Below are 24694 nucleotides of genomic sequence, written 5' to 3' on the forward strand. Positions count from 1 at the left end.
ACAGGCTATAGTCTTACGACCATACTGCCTGGTAATGTTGAGTAGGACATACAAGAGGCGGTACATTTGTCCGGGACATGACGTCAAAATGTAAGAGTGGCTCAAAATTATATGTTGTACTACTTCAAATTTTATGGCGCGGCAGTCGCGTTACTTATTCTCCGTCTCTGGTAAGCTGTAGGACGAGAACAGTGAGGTAGAGAACCGCATGCTAGAAATTACAATAGGACGTTATTAAACAATGGACATTACATTACTGCGTTTCGAGTCGCGAGCGAGAGGGAAATATTTTGAGGGTTAACATTACAAAATACTGTAAGATACGCATTGAAACGCCGAGCCTCACTACGCCTCGCCTCATTTGAAGTAGGACGTTGTACCGGCTCAATGCTAAAAAGAGGCTACTCTTACAAACTCTTTTTTATGTCATGTCCTACCCAACTCTACTGCCTGGTCTTACGTATTTTTCTCTTTTTGACATTTGATATATGTATTTTTTTCTTATTTTATAGCAATAGTTTTACAGAGGTGGTACATTATGCAATTCCAATTTCAAGTAGGACTGTTATGGAAGGTAGAGGCAAGGAACTATCGCGGAAATGGAAAAGTGTCCGTCGAAAAACGTTAAATTTTGGTGGCGCCACGGTATCAAGTGGGTAGATTTTAAAGCTAGAGCCAAAAGTTATTAGAGTATGATATTGAAGGCAACCGATTTTTTATAGTTGAGCTTCTATATATTGCAATAATTGTAGTATGAAATTATTTCAACTTTCATACATCAACTGCACTAGTCTTTACAGATACATTTTTCAAATCAGCTAACTTATATATTTATGCCATACCCTGATGCTACGCTATCGCTATTGTTGTGGGTTTTTTAATTGTAATTTTTTGCTTTCACTAGACATTTTTTCAATGTGTCCCCCTGATGATGCGCTTGTGTGTGTCTGATTCTCATTTCTCACCTCATATTCTCACTGAGGATTCTCATCTCTCAGTTGTGATTACTTTTAGTAACGGTGTGAAGTTACTATGGCTGTCATTGACGTTTACTAAGGGTACTACCACTAAAATAAAACATTCAAAATTGTGTAAATATTTATTTTCACTTTTTTTACGACTTGGCTTCTGTGATGGACAATACTTCCTATACCGTCACCAGTAATAAACAGTACTACATATCCTGTCACCAGTAATGGACATTCCTGCTACTTGTCCAGCGATCACAGTTGAGCACTATGGCGTCATACCTCTCGCAAGATAGTGCAATATCCTATTGTAGTCATAAATCGCAATACCGCAGCCAGTCTTTTCACCAGTAATGGACACTACTGTCTCCTATCCCTCTCAGGGTTGTGTAACAGCCTGTTATGGTTGTACAGCGCCGAGGAATGCGCAAAGGTTGCTCCGCAGTGCACGCAGCGGTGAGGTCGCTCGCCTGTATGAGTGCGAATGTGAGACCGCAAGATCGCTGCAGTCTGCAAAAAAACAATAGGAATGTCAATGACCTCTTGACTATTAACAGAAAATCATTTGTATATACCGGCTTTGCCAGATGCCCAATCGAGAGCGCCGCGCAATTAATAAGTGTGTTTGAGTGTTTTAGTGTTTAATTTACATGTTGCAGTGTTTTATTAGTTTTAGTGAGCTAATAAAGGCGCTTTTAAGTACAATCGGTATTATCATTATTTATCCCGAACCGGCGACAGCCTAGTTGGTTGTGGAACGGACTGCCGAGACAAATGTCCGCAGGTTCAAAACCCAAGGGCACACACCTCTGACTTTTCTAAAAAATTATGTGTGTATTCTTTATGAATTATCGCTTGCTTTAACGGTGAAGGAAAACATCGTGAGGAAACCTGCATACCTGAGAAATTCTCTATTAGGAATTTTTGAGGGTGTTTGAAGTCTACCCGCACTACAGCGTAATGGACTAAGGCCTAATCCCTCTCAGTAGTAGAGGAGGCCCGTGCTCAACAGAGGGACAGTATATAATACAGGGTTGATATTATTATATTATATCATTATTTATCCCGACCCAAGTATAATTACTTACAGTAAACCCCTGACCGCAGTAGTCGCATATCTTGTTCCGCGGCGGCCGTTTTTTCTCGTGAACGAACTCCACGTGTTTCTTCAAAGTCGTGCTTCTTCGAAACACCTACAAAATTATCATTATCAGTACTAGTTTTTACCTTTTTCAAAATAAAAGTATGAAAATTATAGTAATCTTAACTTTCCCAACTAATTTATACATCAAGGGCGTAGCTACCGCTGTATCAGCCACATCAGTGATACGGGGCCCCCGAGCTTTGGAGCCCCTCTTGGCTCATACCTACGTTAAACTAAGCGGGCAAAAGTTCGCACTGCCGTGAAGAGCCCCCAACAAATATAGATATAGAGCCGCTCTATGGCCAGCTACGCTACTACTATACATATTATAAAACAAAGTCCCCTTTTCTGTTTGTATGTTATCGATTTTATTAAAACCTACTGAATGGATTTTTATGAAATTTGGTATGAAGATAGTTTAAGATCCTAGGAAGGTTAAAGGACTTTACTTTCTCGGTCTATTTTCACTTGATACAAATATTTTGATCATTTATTGATATTGCTCGTAAACAAACCTTACTGTTCAATCTCTAATCTTTTAACTGAAAAGATACTTAATGGGACTTTTATACTGGGTAAGGCCTTGCAAGTGAAGCCGCGAGCAATACCTAGTTGGATAAATAAATATATTACCTTGGAACATTTGGTGCATCTGTTGTTCCTTATTTCAAGATGCTCCCATTCTATGTGACTTTTGAGGGTAGATTTCGAAATGAATCGAGAGCCACACTCGTCGCAACCAAACCTAGAAAATATATAGCAAAAGCACAACAAATTATACGCACCCTCATAGCGCTGCAGTGTAGGGTCGGCTAAGTAAAACAATATTGTAGTATAATTTCTTATCTTTACGCGAATCAGTTCTGGATTTGTAAATAGGCCGTAAAGGCCACGGCCTATGGGCTGCAGATAGCAGAAAACGCTCACTCGATTTAATTAATCATTCGTTTATTTAACTTTAGTGCCTTCCATAATACAGACAAATGGAAAATTATTAAGTATTTTATAAACCTAAACCTACATACATACATAAATGTACCTACACGGGGCGGTCTACACTCATAAAAAATATAAATCCGACACTGACGAGAATGTTAAATTAAACAATTTTATACATTTTATATTCGCCCGGATAACGACCGTACACAAGGCGTTAAAACCCGCCATAGTGGCCCACGTGTTTCGCGTTCCGGGATCAGCCTATGTTTATCCGATTCCAACAGGCAGGTATAGTTGTGTCGACTGTTGAGGGGTAATCATCTGTCGTTAGTCGATAATCTATGGGACCCCACTCCGTTTACCATAAGGGGTAAGGAGGTCACTTTGCAGTGTAGAGTATGAAAAAAAATAACTCACTTCTTCTCCGCTTCAGTAATATGACTTGAATGCGTGCGCAAATGATGCGCCAAATTATGCGCAGTCCTGTAATACGTGCGGCACGACACGCAGTACGCGCGGCGGTCGGCAGTATCGTGCGCGGTGCTCAGGTGAGTGAACAGCCCCGACTTGCCGCGGTACACTTTGCCGCAAGGCTCGCACTTGTACACGCGCGACGACTGCTTGTGGAGCGTGCTGTGTAAGAGGAATAGTTTTGGAATCTTTGGACCCAGTAATGGACACGGAGAACCAGTGTTGGACACTAGAGCTCTATAATGGACATAGTAATACTTACACGAGTAAGCACTAAAGACGATTATTGCCTCACAATACCCAGTAATGGACATACTACAACGCGTGCAACAGGACATGCAGGATGCTAGTATTGTGGAATCCGTAAAGGACACACTAAATGCCAAATATAAACCAGTATTCTTATAACACATAACATAATTTAATAGTCAGTTATGGACTCGCAAATTCCCAATTAGACAATAAATCGTTTAACTTTCTATTCGAATACTCACTACATGTGTATTTTGAGACTGCTTTTATTCGTGAATTCGTTTCCACAGATGCTGCATTTATCTTTGTCCTGCTTGTGTTTGGACCTGTGATATCTCAGACTTCGGTGTGATCTGAAAATTTAAAAAATAAATGCATAGACTTCATTGGCATTGGCATTATCCTATATGTGAATAATTGCTTGCTTTATCGGTGAAGGAAAAACAACGTTGGGAAACGTGCATACCTAAGAAGTTCTCTATAGAAATTTTGAGGGTGTGTGAAGTTTGCCTGCACTACAGCGTGGTGGACTAAGACCTAATCCCTCTTAGTAGTAGTAGTAGAGGCTCGTGCAGTGGAACAGTATATAATACAGGACTGATATTGTGTATAATATAGTGTATACGTGCGTGAAAAAGTTTTGATATCTAGTAATAACTCACCTTGTAGAGAAATCGCATTGCGGACACTGGAATTCGACCATGATGGCGCCGGCTACACTATGTAATTCATTGAAGTGTTGCACCGCGCTGTATTCATCCTTATATCGCTTCTTGCATATTGTGCATTCGTACCTAGAACGAGAGTGGGTAACAACAATTATTGCGACATAAGACCCAGTAATGGACACACTATAGCATGTATGACAGAACGTGAAGTACTACGAATACTAACAAGGGGTTTCTACCAAATCTATCATTTAAGGGGTAATATTTCAGAAAAAAATTAATTTAGTATGTTTGTAACCGATTCCTTCTAAAAGCATTCGCTCGATTTCAATATTTTTTAAACAATTCAATTATTTAAGTAAATACACCTTCGGAGATGTCGTCTGCCATGTTCCTTCAGAGACGAGGCGGAACTCAGCACTGACTTGCACAATTCGCATGTGAATCCCGTCTGCGAAATAAACACACAGTAATGGCACCAGTCTTGGACACTAAGCAGATTGCATATTTTTTATCCCGTAGATGAAGGCCTTTCAAAAAAATTCAATTTCCATTAGAATAACCGCTGCCTGTCAACTATATTATACAATGGACCATCGGAGGTTGTGTACGCGCAGGTGGGACTAAGACTGCACCTTTTGTACGTTTTTAAGGATAAGGTACATTTACAATGCCTCTTGATGTAAGGAAATTATGGGTTTAATTCATAATCCAAATTATTTAAAGCACATTTAAGTTCAGTATAGTTTTCTTGTTATAGTACGAGATCCCACTGCAGAATTAGTGCACTCATCGAGTACATGTTAAAAACTACATTCTGACACATATTTATGCTTAGAAGAATATATATCTACTAGGTTGCCTATTAAAACTTGGCCGCAAATATTTTTAATTAAATTATTCTTAATTGATTTTTCGGAAAACATTTCATTCATTTGTTTTTCAAATAAAATAGCGTCCACTTCATGACAATACACATAAAGACTCTGAAAAACCACGGTTGCTGTTGCGCACGTGGCCGCACCTCTTCGCAGCCAGGTGTAAGCAGGTATGACTATGATACATTTACTCGTTCATAATGTATATTTATTAGCTATATATCAAATTAAAGCTGAATTTTTTCTGTTGATCATGATACACGGTTGCCTAATTAAATCTGGCCGCAAATAAGGGTTGCCGACTCTTAAAAATGATAAATATTGAAGGTAGAGTGAAAGAGAGCTAGCGCGTAATATTACCAGTCAGAAAAGGATAGCGAGTACTAGCTGTACGACACTTTTGAGCCATTGCGCATACGCCTGATGATCGTGTTCTCAACCACCAGTTAAAACAATAGTAGATATAACTTAATAAATACTCAAAAAAGTCTTCTCAAAATGATAAATGTAAAAATTACCACAATAAATTACTATCCATTAAAAATAAAATTAGGGTTACTCACGTAAAATAAAATTTTATTGTGCAAGTACTGTTTGAGTAAATATTATATTTTATTCAATAACTTATTACATATAAATGAAGCATTTAAGTAACTCAAAAATTAAACAAACGTATCTTATCTATCCGTAAATTTTATTTAAAAATCTAAAGAACCATCAGAGCTTTCATTTTCACTATCATAGAAGCTATCACTTTCATAACTTTCATCGCTAGAAATATCATAATCATCGTCATTATCGGAAGATTTATTCGTGGAATCACAGAGAACATTTTCAACTTGCATTGGAGCTGAATCTCCCAGAAACCATGTAGAATTCTTCTGTATCTTTATGCTTTAAAACTGTAATTTTTTTAAGACACACACACACACACACAACATCACGCATTTTATCCCCGAAGGGGTATGCAGAAGCGCAACCATGGCACCCACTTTTCGCCAAGTGTGTTCCGTCCCATGATGTGATAGGGGGCGAGCCTATCGCCATATCGGGCATGAATTCCAGACTCCGGGCTGATACTGAGCAGGAAAACCCAAATATCACTTTGCCCGACCCGGGATTCGAACCTAGGACCTCAGAGCGCTGCCGTACCGCGCATGCAGTACAACTACGCCACCGAGGCAGTCGTTTTTAAGACACGCTGTATGATATCCAAAGTCATAGGTAGATTCAATTGTTAATATAATATCATTGTATTTATATTTTTTTACGACGAAATAATAACATTAGCAAACACTTTTTGAATGATGCATCATCAAAGTCAAGTACATTGCATTTTTTCTCACACAGAAAACACGCCTTCATCTTCATGAATTTTATTCGAAGTTTATTAACCCATTTAGCATCGGAATGTTTGCCGGCAAACATGACAGCTACATGACGTGTGTCACGGGAATATAACCTTATTATGTACTACATGCTATGTATGTTATCCTTTTCTGACTGGTAATATAACGCGCTAGCTCTCTTTCACTCTACCTTCAATATTTATCATTTTTAAGAGTCGGCAACCCTTATTTGCGGCCAGATTTAATTAGGCAACCGTGTATCATGATCAACAGAAAAATTCAGCTTTAATTTGATGTATAGCTAATAAATATACATTATGAACGAGTAAATGTATCATAGTCATACCTGCTTACACCTGGCTGCGAAGAGGTGCGGCCACGTGCGCAACGGCAACCGTGGTTTTTCAGAGTCTTTATGTGTATTGTCATGAAGTGGACGATATTTTTTTTGAAAAACAAATGAATGAAATGTTTTCCGAAAAATCAAGTAACAATAATTTAATTAAAAATATTTGCGGCCAAGTTTTAATAGGCAACCTAGTAGATATATATTCTTCTAAGCATAAATGTGTGTAAGAATGTAGTTTTTAACATATACTCGATGAGCGCACTAATTCTGCAGCGGGATCTTAGACTATTACTGACTGCCTTGTACGAAGATTGCATTTTATGTGGATATCCTTTCCTTATTTATATGGATTACCTAAGGTTTCAGATCCCCTATAATAATCGAGACTGCGTACCCTTGGGTCTTGAACTACACACTATTCTTCTTATGCTCGCACGGTCTCCACACTGAATGCACACCCGCTCGGGGGAACATTTGTGGCGGCCCTAGGCACACAGTTAAATATACCTCATGGTTGCTAATTTACATTGAGGCCTATAAGGTCTCGCGAACATTTCCTAGCATTCTCCCCTCCGCCCATCCTAAGGTTCCTTTTTCTTCCCCTGCTATCCCCTCCCACCTTTCCTCCAGGGCCATGCAGTTGCTAAGCCAGGGGATCCTAACATTCGCAAGTTTTCCCCGGTGTTGACTACGTGATCAGATACACAAAAAACCTTATTATGCTGCTTCTCGACATGACTCTTCCACGCCATCTCGAACTCAAAGCCGACAACGCAGCTCTCACATTTGTACGGCAGCCGGAGGTACTTCTCCTCTCGGCTCAACTCCCTTCTCTCTTCCAACATCTCTTGCTCGGTGAGAGTGACTGTGCGAAGTTTGCCGGCGTACTTCTGTTCAATTGTTTGTGTTGCTGAACGCTTTTTAGGTACCTTATCCTGCAAGCAATAAGAGTTTTATTAACTCCAGACATGAGTGCAGCAAATGCTTTTTGTATCTAGACTAGTAGCGTAATGTGATCTTTAATAAGTGCTCAGCAAAGTGACGTCGCTGCACCTCATGGTAAGTGGAGTGGTCCAATATGTCGACTGACGAGAGATGATTACCCCTCAACAGTCGACACAATTATGCCTGTTGGAACCGGATATACACAGGCTGGTCCCGGAACGCGACACATGTGGGCCACTGTGGCGGGTTTTAACACCTTGATTAAGGCAGTTGCTCCGGGCGGATATAAAATATATCCTACCTCTAGCAAAAAAAGTAGACTATAAAAATCACATTACTACCTTCTTTAGTTCCTTTCTCTTTCTTTTCCTTTGCTTCTTAACTTCTGCCAGAGGCACATCCTGGTCAGAGGAATCGCGTTCCACCTTCACCTCTGTAGCTATGTCAAAATGGACCTTATTACCATCACACTGCACCTCATTATCGCTTTTACAATCATCATCCATTGAATTTTCGTTTTTAAAATCATCATAGTTCACTGATGTCGTTTCAGTTTTTGATACTTGCAGATGATGGAATTTTGATACTTTGATATCCGGTCTCTGTCAATGTTAGATAATATTATTTATTAAATAATTTTACCCTTTGAGAGGCAGAGGCGAATTTAATGCACACAGTTTTCGCCGTGTTTTTCGTCCCATAAAGTAATGACACATACACACACGCACGCACCTATCGCCATATTGGGTACAAAATCCATACTCTGGGCTGATATTGGGCAGAAAAACCCAAATATCACTTTGTCCGACACGGGATTCAAACCCAGGACCTGTGAGGTGGTCGCTATCCGGGCGGATATAAAATATATCCTACCACCAGCACAATCATTCATCACTGAAGGTGAAAATATTGTAATCCTTATTCACAAACAGCTATTGTTTTAATTTATTTTTTGTTTCATTACTTATAGTAACTGAGCTTTTTGACACCTTATGTACGGTGGTTGCTATCTGGGCAGATATAAAAACCTCTTAAGGCGATACCTCAAGGTCCATTTTCATACATTTTGTTTCGGCTTTAATCTGGGTAACTAAACAAGTATTGGCAAGTTAAGAATTTAAATTCACGTCTAGTTAGTGATTAGTTCTCGCAGTTGAAAGAAAAATGTAAAAATAATTAATAATCATGGATATTTCGGCCTTTAAAATTTAATATGACGAAATTTTAAAGGCAGAAATATCCATGATTATTAATTATTTTTTCATTTTTCTTTCAACTGCGAGAACTAATCACTAACTAGACGTGAATTTAAATTCTTAACTTGCCAATACTTGTTTAGTTACCCAGATTAAAGCCGAAACAAAATGTATGAAAATGGACCTTGAGGTATCGCCTTAAAGTAATTTACCTGCTCATTCAAAACTAAGACACTCTCTTCAACTTGGCATTTGAATTTGTCTATTTTTTCCAACATTCTGTGGCATAATACGCATACAAAGTTGTTTGGGGACTCCATCTGTTAAAGAAGTTAATTTTTAATTTAAATTAAGAATTTTTTTATTTAAAATATACAGATGGTGTTATAATTAATATATTTTATGACATACATAATAATAAAACATGTTTGCTTAAAAAAAATTAAGAACACTACACATATATACACTGCTAGGTTACTGGTATTCCACTGGACTCGCTATCCTGAGACATGAGAAGTTAGTTTCAATATGTCCAGCAGTTACACTGGCTACAATGTTCTTAAACCAGAACACAACATATACTTGACACAGCTGCTTGTCGGCAGAAATAGACATTGCGGTGGTACCTACTCAGGCGGACTCTCACATATGTGAGACCTTCCATCAGTCAATGTACATTTAATATAAAAAATAGTGGTTATTTTTATATTAAAAGGCATATAATTTTTTTATTTATTTATTTTAGGCACTATTTTTATTAAAAGTCAAAAGATTTTGTAATATTCCCATATAAGGTTTCTACATTTTTTTATTAATAAGGACTTAGAATACAGTTGAGCAAATTCACTCCATACAACTGACATTAGAAGGTCAAAAAAGGTCCTTACCTAAAGAATTCATTTAACAATACTGTTTGAAATAATTCGGCCATTTTTAGTGTATGTAAAATGATCTAATAATGAGATAAGTTGGTCTAAATTCTTATCAAATTTATTATTCGTTAATTATTGTCATAAATAAGACGACTTAACATGTTATGGAAACTATAAATATATATTATTCATGTCGGCCATTTTGACAACATGCCAATACACTTCGTTCCAACTGTAATAGCTATTTTACTGTAAATATGAATGAAACTAACAAGAATATGAACGTTATATGTAATTATAACATGTTTCTAGATATATTAAGCATATATCTTACCTTATATTTGAAAAAACATTCCAAAAAAGAGGAATGTTTACATGATAATAAATTGACGAATACATTTTTACGGGAAAGACAACAAACACAGAAGGTTCCGATGGATATTTCTTCAATATTTTCGTCACTTCCAACATATTCAGGCAAAGTAATATCAAGAAATTGAGACATATTTATTTGAAAATACTCTTGTGTTCTGATGAAAAATAACACCTCTCAGTACATTCCATTTCACATAATTATTTATTACTATCTTAGTAAAAAAACGAGGCTCCGTTCAGAAAATATTATCTTACTTTTTTTTTACAATAGAATTGATTAAAAGCTTATGTATTCTTTTTTTTATTTGTAGATAATTTTGACGATTTTGCAATTATTACTATATTTTTTTTAGCAAGAGTAATTAATAATTATAAGATACTTACGGTGCGTTGTGGAACGTTAGTATTATGCGTTTTATTATTTGTAGATGAGAAGAGAACTAAAATTATAGATTTTCTATAATCGGCTACTTAAGTGTATAGAAAGTAAAAGGTATAGTTTTTTGCCTATTTTAGCGTAAGTTTTGTATCTATAAATATGTGTGAATTGAAAGGAAAATAATCATCATTGATTGATTACTATATGATAAATTCATGTTAACAATAACAAAACGCATCATGACAGGCTTTCACTTGGCTTGACAATTGAACAATCTATAAAAAATGAATACTGTCGAAGAACTATAGCATTTTTTTATCGCAATAATATTTTTTTTTATATTTTACACGGAATTCCTTAACAAATTATGAATTAAAGTGCAATTATTTTTCAATACCGATCATGATGGAGGCAGCAGGGGAGAGTATTTGCGCTGCTTGTCTTAGCATCGGAAGGAAAATGATACTAGTAGATGATTACTCGAAGAAGCAGTGTTTTATGAATATTATAAATGAAATACCTGTAAGTATGCAATCAATTGTTATTGTTATAATTGTAGATTTATGGGGATTGGTAAAGCTGCTTGAGTAACTTAATAGACGTAATGATGGCTGCAAAATGAGGAGCCGAATTATTTACGCTGCGGCACCGAACGCGTCACACTTTTTCGGGATAAAAAGTAGCCTATATTATTCAGAAATAAAATAACTTTCTATTAGTGATTATTAGTTTGTTTGAACACGCTAATCTCGAGAACTCCTAAAGTTATTTCGTTTTTTCTTTTCACTAATAAGATGTCACATTACTGCTGAACAGAGGTGGCTTCCGTGGTTGGCGAACCGGGCAACTTAGTTCTTGAAAGAGCTTTTTTACGATCTTACCTATAAAACTGTTAAAACTGAAGAACTTTTTTTTCTCTGCCCGGGGCCTTGTATGCTTTAGGGCTGCCACTGCTCTTAAGTGTATAGCATTTCATACAAATATATATATTTTTTAAGACGTTTATTATAATTGTCAATATAACTTTATCATAATTGTTACTAATTTTGTAAAACTATGTTAGTAACATTATACATGAAAGTTTAAAAAGAATGTATGTATAATAATAAGGAAAATATGTACTTATACCTAAATACATTCCCACATCAAGCCATGAATGTTTTTGCATGTAAATCAAATCATCAGCAGGAAGTCCCACCTATCTGCCCTCATGGTAACATTAGTGTTGGGACTGCAGCGCACACGCAACATTAACAATGCACAGTGTTTATGCTGATGGGTTTTTTTTTCGCACAGTTTGAGCCACAGACATTTTTTAATATGTTTCTATCTTTAGATGCGGATACCAAATAAGCTACTGATATGTTGGGAGTGCAATGCCATCATTACTAGGTTTATTAAGTTCAAGGACCAAGTGAAACAATCCTATGTTATTTTCCTCGAGTATATTAATAAGGTATGTACTATGTTCCCTTCTTATTAACCTACTCTACTGTGTGGTCAGTGTATAAATATGTTAATTGCTAACCCCCTTATTTATAGGGCCGTTGTCATAGGGCCGTTGTGATTGGCTAATAATGTTGTATCTGAATATTAGCCAATCACAACGGCCCTATGTCTACGCACTGCAAAGGCCATGCCGTCAGCACTGAGAAACAGACTTGTTATCACAGCTTTACTCTGTCCTTAGATAAAAAATGTCTATGAATAAGGGGGTACGGGTATAGCCAGCTTATAAATTTGGAGAGCACAGTCTCAAATTTTAATCCAAGAAGGAGGCAAAGTGAAAATTTTATTTACATAATTCTAATTTAACATAAGTATGTATTTGCCCTTCAACCTGCCTATGGCCATGCCTACATGAGTGCTATAGGGGGGTGCAAATAGTTGCAAGTCCACCCAGTTGCCCAGAAATAAATCACAAAAAATATAAGTCACTGAATAAATCTGCAACAATGAGAACTATCAATGACAGAGGTATTGTGATAAAGCATTTTCAAAATTCCGTGTGATTTGAACTAAAAAAAAAATTTGCTATTATGTAGTATAGTGTGTAACTGCAAATGTATCTATCTAAATCTAATGTTGACGGCGTGCATGCATGCATAATAATCAGCCCCTGTTTCTATGTTTTTTTAATGTAGTTAAAAATTTTCAAAAACCATGTTTCTTAAGTCAATTAGCCTTTTAACCGCTGATATAAATGTAATTAAACAAAAGAAAACATTATATATAAAAAAAAATATTCACTTACGTATTTTTTTTATTTGATTCGAAAACTTATAGATCATTTGCAAAAACTAATAAAGTAAACATACTATGAATGCTGGTGGTAGGATACATGTTATATCCGCCCGGATAGCGACCGTACACAAGGGTTAAAACCCGCCATAGTGGCCCACGTGCGTCGCGTTCCGGGATCAGCCTGTGTATATCCGGCTTCAACAGGCATAATTGTGTCGACTGCTGAATGTTAATCATCTCTCGTCAGACATTCTATTGCTCCCCACTTTACTTACCATCATGTGCAGAGGAGGTCATTGCTGTGCACTTATAAAAAGATACTAAAATGCACAAAAGAAAAACATTATTTTAAAACGAAAATAAAATACTTTATTTATCACGTAGGTGAACAAAGTTGCACTTATGATACGTCAAAACAAAGGATAAGAATAATTATTATTATTTCTAAACGACTATTAAAATTACTTTTATAACTATGGACATTTTAAAACAAAATTAACAATTTCTATAATTTTAGACTGTACCTCTATCATCAATAAAAACAAATTCAAAACTCTGCAACCATAAGCTGAAAACTGTATCATATCAACTCGGTATCGAACTGGACAACTTGAAACAGGAGGAGCCGAAGACATTGCAAATAAAGGAGGAGGTTGACTTCTCCGACCATTCCGATGACAATCGTCTACTCATCGACTTCAAGAAGAATAAAATTGTTGCTGGAAAGGTATTTTATGAATGGAAATATTATCACTATTTACTAGTGCAATATTAGCGATAGAAAAGTAAGGAGTGGAATGGACTGCCGAGACGAATGTACTGGATCAAAAAAAAAAGCCTCTTTTCTAAAAATTATGTGTGTACTTGTGATTGCTTGCTTTAACGGTGAAGGAAAACATAGTGAGGAAACCTGAGAAGTTCTTTATAAGAATTTTGAGGGTGTGTGAAGTCTGCCCGCCCGTACTACAGCATGGTAGACTAAGGCCTTATCTCTCAGTAGTAGAGGAGTGCAGGAATGGGATAGTATATAATACAGGGCTGATATTAGTATTATTTATTACAGGTGCAAACTTTTCCGATAAAGAAAAGAAAAATCAGTTACATATTTTTTCAGTGGATTTTTTAAAATCATTTCTTACTCCCTAATTATTTTACACAATATGCTGTTTGCGGTTTCGATAAGCATTTCTCATTATTTATATTGTAGCCAGTGTAACTACTGGACATAATAAGACTTAACATCTCATGTCTCAGGATGGCGAGTGCAGTGGAATACCAAACAATACTTTGTAATTCAAGGTGTTGGTGTTTCTTCTGTTTATCGGTCGTATTGCTTACCATCAGGCGAACGGCAAGCCCATCTCGTCATTCAAAAAAACTGTATAAAAACCAACTTATATCTTACTCCACAACATGGTTTACCCACATGCAAAATATATTATAAAAATAAATATTTTTAAGGTAAAAAAGAAAAAGAAGCGCAAAGAACTTCAAATGTATAAAGAGATAGAGTTGTCGGAGCAGGAGATTGCAGAAGAGAGACGGCAGATGGCGCTGAGAGACGATTATGTGAACGCCATGTTTAGATGCGAGATGTGTTTGGAGACGTTTCCGAACGGAGACGATATGAAGGACCATGTATACGTTAAACATGAGTTGGTGAGTATTTGTGACAGATTCGAATATGCTATCTGTAAGGTTAAGTACATGTTAATGGTAAAAATAAGCCAATCAAAACTTATCAGTATGTCACAATTTATTCTGATTAGTCTATTTGCAATGAGAGTGACGGTAGAAGGTAAAGTCATTTATAGGAATCGGTCATCAGTGTCCTAAACCCATAGAAATATGGATTGAAGTGAGCCTTCATATACCTATCAAGTGAATATCGGTAAATGCGAACGCGCTCACACACTCTCACACGCACTCACCCAAACTCACTCGCACTCACCCTCATTCACTCACACTCACACGCACTCATCCACACTCACTCGCACTCACCCACACCCACTCACAGTCACACACACGTACGTACACACAAGTAGTTGTGGCGTTTATCAAAAACCTATTTACGTTTAAATCATATTTACTTTCAGAACGCTTCAAACTTCAAATGCAGCGTGTGCGAATGCTCCTTCAGTTCCGAAGTATCGTTCAACTACCACAAGAAGAAGCACAAGCGTCGGTACCAGTGCGCGTTGTGCGGGACCAAGCATGCCACCAAACGCAGCGCCAGCAAACATTACGGGAATGCCCACTGGACGTATGAGAGCTTTGTCATACTTGTACTGTATTAGTCTATATCGATTAACAATATTGGAATTAAGAGGGTAAGCGGCGATAGCCTAGTTGGTTGTGGAACGGACTGCTGAGACGAATGTCCGCAGGTTTAAAACCCAAACACACCTCTGACTTTTCTAAAAAATTATGTGTGTATTTTTAGTGAATTATCGCTTGCTTTAACGGTGAAGGAAAACATCGTGAGGAAATCTGCATACCTAAGAAGTTCTCTATAGGAATTTCGAAGATGTGTGAAGTCTGCCCGCACTACAGCGTGGTGGACTAAAGCCTAATCCCTCTCAGTACTAGAGGAGGCCCGTGCCCAACAGTGGGACAGTATATAATACAGGGCTGATATTATATTATATAATTATGAGGGTGTTGATGGGATGTTTGAACGAATATACCAGTTAGCAATCGATTCACGTACACTACAATATTAACACTAAACAAGCAAATTTATTCAGTGACTTATATTTTTTGGGATTTATTTTTGGGGAGGGGGGTGCATTTGCACCTACTTGCACCCCCCCTCCCGGCGCCCATTCTAATAATATTATAAATGCGAGGATGTATGTATGTATGTTTCTTCCTCTTTCACGAAGAAAGTATTGAACTGATTTGGATGAAACTTTACAGTAATATTGTTTATACATCAGAATAACACATAGGCTACAATTTATAATGATTTTGTGTAATTTGGTAATACTATAACGATACATATCAAGTAAGTCGGAAAAAAAATTATCCCACTAAACTCCTTTACGCGTGCGAAGCCGCGAGCAAAAGCTAGTAAGTATATGTATATGTGTGAAGTCTGCCCGCACTACAGCGTGGTGGACTTATCTTGACCTTCTCAGTATAGGAGTCACTTGCAACAGTAACACAGAATATCATCTAGGACTAGTTTTATTATAATTTATTGCATATAATTGGCCGATGTTTTTTTCAGTTCCAATATAATACAACTATCAACTAAAGATCAAGAGATGTTTGGAAAAACTGAATGTATAGAAGAATTAGAAGAGTAAGTATTTTAATATCGTTAAAATAATAAATAAAATAAACAAAACAAAATACATTAACTCACCAGTGTAGTTGCGAGCCTGCGAACTACACTGGTGTTTTAAATCGCGCAATGTGAGTACAGTAACACACGCCACGTGTGTCAAAACGAGCGTTACAGCACAGCTCGGTCAAACACATATGGTGTTAGGATGTCTTTGTCCACCGGTATAGCGACCATGGTAGAAAATGTGTAAAACCCCCCGTAGTGGCCTAAGTGACTTACGTTCTGGTATTAATATTTCCAGTTCATATAAGCTGGAATTTTGTACTGGCGAAGGATAATCATTTCTTGTCAGTAAACCCATTACCTAGTTACCACTCTACTTGAAATCAGGTGTATGGAGGGTCATGGGTGGCTTTAGGGGGAGGCGAGCCGGGCAACCGCCCAGGGCCTCGCGCCTACAGGGGCCTCGCGCGCGATGCTTTGGAGGACTTTTTTTACGATCTTACCAAGAAAACTGTTAAAACCGCGGAATTTTGTTGCGCCGTCCGGGGCAACGCGTTGTATTTTTGATTTCGCCTGGGGCCTCGCGTCCACCGAGGCCGTCACTGGGGAGAGTCACGTTACAGTACGCGTACAAAAAACTAGTGCTTTAATATGCATGCATATTTCGGCCTTTAAAATTTCGTCATATTAAATTTTAAAGCCCGAAATATCCATGATTATTAATTATTTTTACGTTTTTCTTTCAACTGCGAGAACTAATCACTAACTAGACGTGAATTTAAATTCTTTACTTGTCAATACTTGTTTAGTTACCCAGATTAAAGGTGAAACAAAATGTATGAAAATGGACCTTGAGGTATCGCCTTAAAGCGTGCAATGTTATTATTGTTTTTGTATTAGTATAATACCGATTGGGTTTGTAATCCAGTGTTTATTAATTAGACATTGGTTGAACAGTCATCGGCAGCCATCATCCGAAGTGTGTCTTTGTCATATTAGCACATTTGATAAGGCTAAATAATTGTTAGAATAAGGAGTGGTTTAAATTATCACAAACATGGCATCACACGTAAGGTGTCAAAACGAGCGCTACAGCAGCAAGGCAAAACACGTACTATGTGTTTTCTGTAGCTAACGCGAATGATTTGTCATACGTGTTTTATCCGCAAATACATGTGTTTATTTTTTGAATAGCATATAGTAGTAGTGTAATTAGACTTTAAACCGTTTTTTTTTTGGTTATAGCCCCAGGTCAGGCAAACAAAATGGCTTAAATTACCCTTAATTTTTCACGGATTTTTTTAAAGATTAAGTGAAATGCGAATAAAACAGCAGTATAGTCTGTTCAGGAAGAGAACCGTGGTGGCCGAAAAGTGAACTAACTTTCGATTTTTACACGCAACACTTTCCCGCCATTTGGTAAATGTTAAACTCATTGTCATGTATTACTTTGTTATAAATGACCTTGTGTGTTATTTTTAGGGATTATTGTACAGTAACATACCGAAACTAAACAAAAAAAGTAATTAAGCACAGTAGCGACTCAAAACCCACGACGGTTCTCTGTCTAAACGGACTATAACATCTAGTACATTTCTAAATATGAGCATTATATTTCACAGTGCGAAGCAATCAGAAGCATTTCCTTGTGAGTTCTGCGAGAAAACGTTCCGATGGAAGACGTCTTTGCGGAAACATCTGGAAACACACAGAATAGAGGCCGGACAGAAACGGAAGCCGTATTGTGAACCTTGCAGGTAAATGGGGATAAGGGAAGGGGATGGGTGGGATGGGGATAGGACAGGGTTCGTAAAGCACGGTGACTCCAACATAACTGTCCAGACGCCCCACCACCTAGGCTGGGTTTTAGTGGTAATACAATTTGCCCGCGAAACCAAGAAAATAACCAGCAAAATTTTGAAAGTGGTCTATGAGAAAAAAAACTACGTACCTCTGCTCTATATGGATGCTAGTTACCATTAGAAGCAATGGATTTCCCATGCTCGTGTAAAAAATAATCACAATTTTAAAAATTTCGTTGTATTTACTTTGGTTTTAAAAGTAATTTATGATATTCGATTTTGTTTTGTTACAGGCTATCATTTACGACGTCGTCGAATCTCAGGAAGCACGTGAAAACAAGTTCAAAGCATCAGATACAGTTGAAGTTATGGTAAGTTATGCATACAAAAGACACCAAACAAAACTATAATCCTCTTCTATATATAAAAAACAAAGTACCCTTTACTGTCTGTATGTTATCGATTTTCTCAAAATCTACGGAACGCAGTTTTATGCAATACCCTGCAATCACTAAGCTGGGGGATTCCAGCATCACACTCCGGGTTTCCCCCGATGTTGACGGCGGGGTCTGATACACAAAAAAAAAAAGAAAATAAATCCATTAATCAAAAATTTTGGATAACAAAATAAAATGACCTATTCAACATCGCTGTACTCAAAAGTTTAACGATTGTCGCTTAGATATCGCCTTTCAAGCGTTGATGAGTTTTTGACTCCAATAAATTGTACACAGACGCGAACGAAACCTACTGTAATGGAAGAATGAATATATGTTGAGAAGTGTTAATAGTTTCAGGTTACTAACTTAATACTATACGACTTATATACTAAATACACATACTACACTACCTACCTACGAAACTTGTAATATGATAAAATCTAACAGGAAGTTGAAGCAATCATTACCACAAGACACAACCAATCCGGAGAAGGAAGCGTGCATACAGCAAATAAAGCGGTCGGTGAACACGGCGAGAGAGCAATACCCGTGCCCGCAGTGTGACAAGAAGTTCCAGTGGCGAGGGAATCTGCTGCGACATCTGCATAGCCACGAGGCGAGGTAACTATACTATACCCGAAGCTAGTCAGTAGACTAGCTTCGGGTAACAAAATTACATGAAGGTAACAAAACTGACTAGCTCTGGGTAACAAAAATGACAAGATAACAAAACTGGCTAGGCATGGGTAACAAAATTGATTAGCCTTGGGTAACAAAAATGACATGTAGGTAACAAAACTGACTAGCTTTGTTTGGGTAACAAAAATGACAAGATAACAAAACTGGCTAGGCTTGGGTAACAAAATTGGCTAGCCTTGGGTAACAAAAATGACAAGATAACAAAACTGATTAGCCTTGAGTAAGAAAAATGACAAGAAGGTAACAAAAATAACTAAGTCTTATGTAACAAAGTCGACTCGACTAGCTTTGGACGACAATAATAAAGCTGAATATGTTTGCATTTTTCATAGTATTCCATATTATTATGCAATTATTCCTGTGTTACAGAGCGAACGGCGAACTGGTCTGCGAACCGTGCAAAAGAACATTCTCCTCGATAGCAACGTACAAACAACACATGAAGATAAGCAAAAAACACGTCAGTGAGAATGATTTTAAGTGAGTAGTAACATTGGACATACTTTGAATATTTGATTTGAACATTTTATTTTTGAGTGTGTGTGAAGTCTTCGCACTACAGCGTGGTGGACTAAGGCCTATTCCATCTCAGTAGTAGAGGAGGCCCAGCAATGGGACAGTATAGTATCAGCCCTGTATTATATACTGTCCCACTGCACGGACCTCCTCTACTACTGAGAGGGATTAGGCCTTAGTCCACCACGCTGTAGTGCGGGCAGACTTCCAACCCTCAAAATCCCTATAGAGAACTTCTCAGGTATACAGGTTTTTTCACAATGTTTTCCTTCACCGTTAAAGAAAGTGATAATTCACAAAGAATACACACATGATTTTAGAAAAGTCAGAGGTGTGTTTGTGATTGAACCTACGGACATTCGTCTCGGCAGTCCGTTCCACACCCAACTAGGCTATCGCCGCTTTTTTTTGTGGGACTGGTGCATTCAGTGGGACAGTATAAAATACTGATACTATTATATCGCGAAGGTTTTTATTTTTCTAGTCAAAATATAATTTAATTAAATTTTTTCAACTATTTAACAATAACCTGCCTTTCTAGGTATATGTGTAGTGACTGCGGCAAGCGTTTCGCGAACAAAACGCGTCTTAAAGACCACATCGATTGGGAACATCTGAAGAACTATGTACATACGTGCTCTGTTTGTAAGAAGGTATGTTACTTTATTAAATAAAATGCTTTTTTCATCACACAGGCGAACATTTGCACTTATAAGTCAAGGTACATGAGAATATTTAATTATTATTTAAATAAAGTCGCTTATAACTAAAGATATTTTATTTTGTACATAAATGAAAGAGGACAAAGTAAACAAAGAAGTCAGATCGGGCAGGAAAAAATAAAAAAGATGTATACAGGGTCATTTTGATATTGTATTAATAAATGAAACCACATACTTATCTACTTGGAAATAACAGTTTACAATGAGTTACTTGAGACGTAGATGTAAAAAAAAGTGTAAGTTTCGAACAAAATAAATATTAATAAAAAGTAATTTTAATTTTACGCGCCCTAATGCCACTACTACTACTCTAAGATAATTCGTCGCGACAACATCATACTTTCATTCAGCAATACACTCATGCACACCCCATATTAGCATTAGGCTACAAAATGATCACAAAATCAGAAAACTAAAACCAGGATTTTTATTGAAAATATTCGTTATTAATGGATGAGTTTTGGTACCATGTCGGCAAAGGTGAAGACGAGTATGTGGTTTCATTTAGTAACGCAATGTTAAAATAGCCCTGTATAATGTTAATAAAGATAAAGAAAGGAACGCGTCGCGATCCTCACCGGTGAGGACATGAGTCCTAACCTAGCTAACATACCAGCCTTTCACTAGCTACCTAAGTGATGACTACATGAAGAAGAAAGGCAGAAACTCCGGGCTTTTTTTGTCATCAATTGTCCATTGAATGTTTTGTATTTTTTTCCTTATATTTTTATTGAATTAATTTGCATGGACCTAAGATGTTTTTATTACATAGATACGTTGTCCGAGCTCAATATTGGCAAGACGAAAGCAAGGTAATTGCCCGACATTCCCTTAGTCAACCTCCAACCACTGTCGCGGCTAGTCGGCTTACTAACTTTTTTATTTTTATAAATAAAGTGCCTTCCTGTGTTTTTTGAACGATGTACGAATTATACTCCAACTGTGAATAAAAAACGGTTAATTTCATACGTTAGTAATAGGTATACACTATTTAACTTATTTTTTAACTAATAAATGCATTTTATTCGACTGTCATGGCGACGGGGCTGTGGACGTTCGGGCTCATTCAGGTATACTCGGGCACCCTCTGGCCGTATAAACGCGAAACACTAGGGCTGTGACTATAGTAAATACTGCGCTGTTTCTATGTGCAATTTTGTTAGTGTATGAGGCGTCTATTTGTAAAACATCATTGGCATGGACATTATTATTGAAAGTGAATAATGATTTTTTATGTTTCGAATGTTAGATGCATGAATGTTTGAAATAAAACAATTTTTCGGATTTTAGCGCAGTTTTTGATATTGTAATTTTCTCCCAATGTTTTTAAGACTGCATTCTTCATTAGTGGGACAGAGGTGTTAGCCGTTCGAAAAGTAAATAGTTTAAGACCCTAAGAAGGTTATATGCTACGTTCTATCCCGGGAAAATATAGCGGGAAGGTTATATGCTAGGTACTTTCTATCCCGGGAAAATATAGAGGGAAATTTATCCCGGAAAACTCCTTCGCGCGGACGAAGCTGTTGGTTTTACAGGGCGAAATACTAAATGGTTAGCCGTAAATTGTTCGATAACATTTATTTACACACCACAATGACAATGAGTGAGTGTTGCCAGTAAAACAAAAATATTTGGTTATGATTGTTTTACTTGTTGGAGAATGACATAGTACAGGAACGACTTTATTGTGGGCGCACATTGGACAGGAACGGAACAGGAAGCAGCGACAGTGTTGCCGTCTATTGAGGCATGACCATACTTTATTTATTGTTGTCTATGTGGGAATGATAAATCTAACAGAAACTGCGAGCAAGCTGGTTATTCAATAGAAAAATTTTGCGACGCAATATATCTCCTCCAATTTCTAGGTGTTCAAGAGCCACACATCCTTATACTTGCACATGCAGGTAGTGCACAAGAACGGACAGCCAGAACATCTCTGCGACCACTGCGGGAAGGCGTTTCCGGTGAGTGACGTGTGACTGCCATTTTCAATATCGCTTTTTTATTGATTTGAATGACGAGACGAGCTTGCTGATCGCCTGATGGTAATACGAGCGTCCATAAACAGTAGAAACACCAACACATTGAACTACAAAGTATTCTTTGTTATTCCACTGCTCTCGCCTGAGACATGACATGTTAATGTCCAGTCGTTACACTGGCTACAATGTTCAAACCGGAACACAAGTGACTACACACAGCTGCTTGGCAGAAATAGACATTTTCACTTCTTTCAAAAATTAGTTCTGTCAATGTGATATTGAGAAATTTATTTATTTTAATTAGATATTGAAAAATATAATCTCAATAATGTACGCAAAAAAAAGATTTAAAAAATACATAATCTATACTAATTTAAGTTAGATTCAAAGTTAAAAAAAAGGGCCCTAAGAGCAAATTTTTTTACAACTATTAACATGTGATTGATGCTGCGTAGAACCGTGCAAAGCTGCGCAGCCACTGTCGCGCGCTGCACAGCGGCGAGTGTTGGTACCGCTGCGGCGCGTGTCCGGCGCGCTTCGCGTGGCACTCGTGTCTGTCGCGGCACGTGCGGCGCGTGCACCGGGCTGTCTAGCGACCTGCTGCGGCTGAACGTCACTCTGTACCTAGTGACTTTAACAGAGCGTTGTTGCCAGTTGTGAGGGATTCCCCCTAAATTTGGGGATTTTCGTGGGGATGAAATGTTTGTGGTATTTTTTGGAAGAAATTTGCTGGATTGATTGATAGATTTTTTGCATAAACAGGCGTTTTGAACAGTGGAAAGAAAGAGGATTCATATTTTCCAAAAGAATTGGGGTCACGTATTTAGGGGGATTATATTGAAGTCATCTGGCAACATTGCTTCGTCCTATGTAACAAATCCGAACGTAGCGTCTTCCACACGTGTGACACTGGTCCAAAAATCTAGGTTTTTCGGTCCAGAGATGTCAACAAAACGGATAATGATGACGGATGACTTCGTGACTACTTTAAGTAAAACAATATAAAAAAAAACTGTTTTAGATGAACATTTTTAAATCATGGTTGATTTTAAGTCGATTCTCGTAGAAGCGTTTTATTTTTAATGAACATCCTCCGTCGCGTTTCCCAGAGAACCAGAAAAACCATATATCGACCTGAAAATTGATTGCTTTCCTAGCCTTGTCATTTTTAAAGCAAGTCAACAATTTATGACCACCGATATGTGTATTTGTGATGAGTATTTTTATAATAAATGTATGTTTGAAATGATTTTGATGTTTTATTTGGCGTAGTCTAGATTTAGATATTGACGTTGTAAGACTAATTGATTTAAACATTTTTTATTTCAAAAAATTTTAACTATGTTAGAAAAAATGTGCTGATTTTTTAAATATGTTATGTTATATGTTTTAAAATTAGCCTTTCAACCATCGATATATTTATTTATTTGGACAACCAACAAAACATACACCATACTATTTGTAACATTACAGTAATTGCTGCAGTGCAGTTTTAATTACAGGCTGTCACAGCATGAACATATTATTACATAACAATAAACAATTGGCTGCACCATAAGTGCAGTATATTCTAAATATAAGACTGAATATAAAACTAGACTTAGGTTTCAACAAGCGAGTTCAATATTTTCTTATATATAATATTAACTCTGTGTTTTAAAATTCGACAGCCGATGTGATAGGTAATGAAACTATTGATATATCAGGCAGAGTTCCAGACAGTTCTGAGCCGAATTTGTTAATAGTTCACCCAGGTTGCTAAAGGCGACATAGTTCCAATCGGGGACCTTTTCTTGCCTCCGCAAATCAGGCTCCCGCATCCAGGACATGCGGCGATAGCCTAGTTGGGTGTGGAACGGACTGCCGAGACGAATGTCCGCAGGTTCAAATCCCAAGGGCACACACCTCTGACTTTTCTAAAATCATGTGGGTATTCTTTGTGAATTTATCGTTCGCTTTAACGGTGAAGGAACACATCGTGAGGAAACCTGCACATCTGAGAAGTTCTTTATAGGAATTTCGAAGGTGTGTTAAGTCTACCAATCCGCACTACAGCGTGGTGGACTAAGGCCTAATCCCTCTCAGTAGTAGAGGAGGCCCGTGCTTAGCAGTGGGCAAGTATATAATACAGGGCTGATATTATTATTATACCCAGGACATGTCGGGCGGCACAAACAGTAACCTAAACTTATGGAAAGTTATTCGG

At 37.4% G+C, this 24694-nt stretch overlaps 2 protein-coding genes across 3 annotated transcripts; one reads left to right on the plus strand and one right to left on the minus strand.

Annotated features, from left to right (window-relative positions):
* Window positions 1-1085: 1085 nt before the first annotated feature.
* LOC115449774 (zinc finger protein 595) lies at window positions 1086-10595 on the minus strand. Of its 2 annotated transcripts, XM_030177666.2 has the most exons (11): window positions 10366-10595; window positions 9372-9479; window positions 8305-8565; window positions 7732-7953; window positions 4811-4893; window positions 4437-4568; window positions 4017-4127; window positions 3469-3684; window positions 2746-2857; window positions 2057-2161; window positions 1086-1478 (listed from the first exon to the last, which is right to left on the minus strand). In XM_030177666.2, the coding sequence occupies exons 1-11, from the start codon at window positions 10534-10536 to the stop codon at window positions 1329-1331; spliced, it is 1671 nt and encodes a 556-aa protein (XP_030033526.2). In that variant the 5' UTR covers window positions 10537-10595; the 3' UTR covers window positions 1086-1328. The 2 variants fall into 2 exon arrangements, with proteins under 2 accessions (XP_030033526.2, XP_030033527.2); XM_030177667.2 differs by lacking the exon at window positions 9372-9479 and having other exon boundaries at window positions 10366-10592.
* A 464-nt stretch (window positions 10596-11059) lies between these two features.
* Window positions 11060-23738, plus strand: LOC115449776 (zinc finger protein 431-like). The gene is made up of 13 exons (XM_030177669.2): window positions 11060-11307; window positions 12122-12241; window positions 13547-13756; window positions 14491-14688; window positions 15126-15292; window positions 16262-16336; window positions 17947-18081; window positions 18420-18497; window positions 19014-19187; window positions 19635-19745; window positions 20323-20434; window positions 22372-22470; window positions 22944-23738. The coding sequence occupies exons 1-13, from the start codon at window positions 11188-11190 to the stop codon at window positions 23079-23081; spliced, it is 1737 nt and encodes a 578-aa protein (XP_030033529.2). The 5' UTR covers window positions 11060-11187; the 3' UTR covers window positions 23082-23738.
* Window positions 23739-24694: the final 956 nt, after the last annotated feature.

Source organism: Manduca sexta, chromosome 1 (genome assembly GCF_014839805.1).
Source record: "Manduca sexta isolate Smith_Timp_Sample1 chromosome 1, JHU_Msex_v1.0, whole genome shotgun sequence".
NCBI classification, from domain to species: domain Eukaryota; kingdom Metazoa; phylum Arthropoda; class Insecta; order Lepidoptera; family Sphingidae; genus Manduca; species Manduca sexta.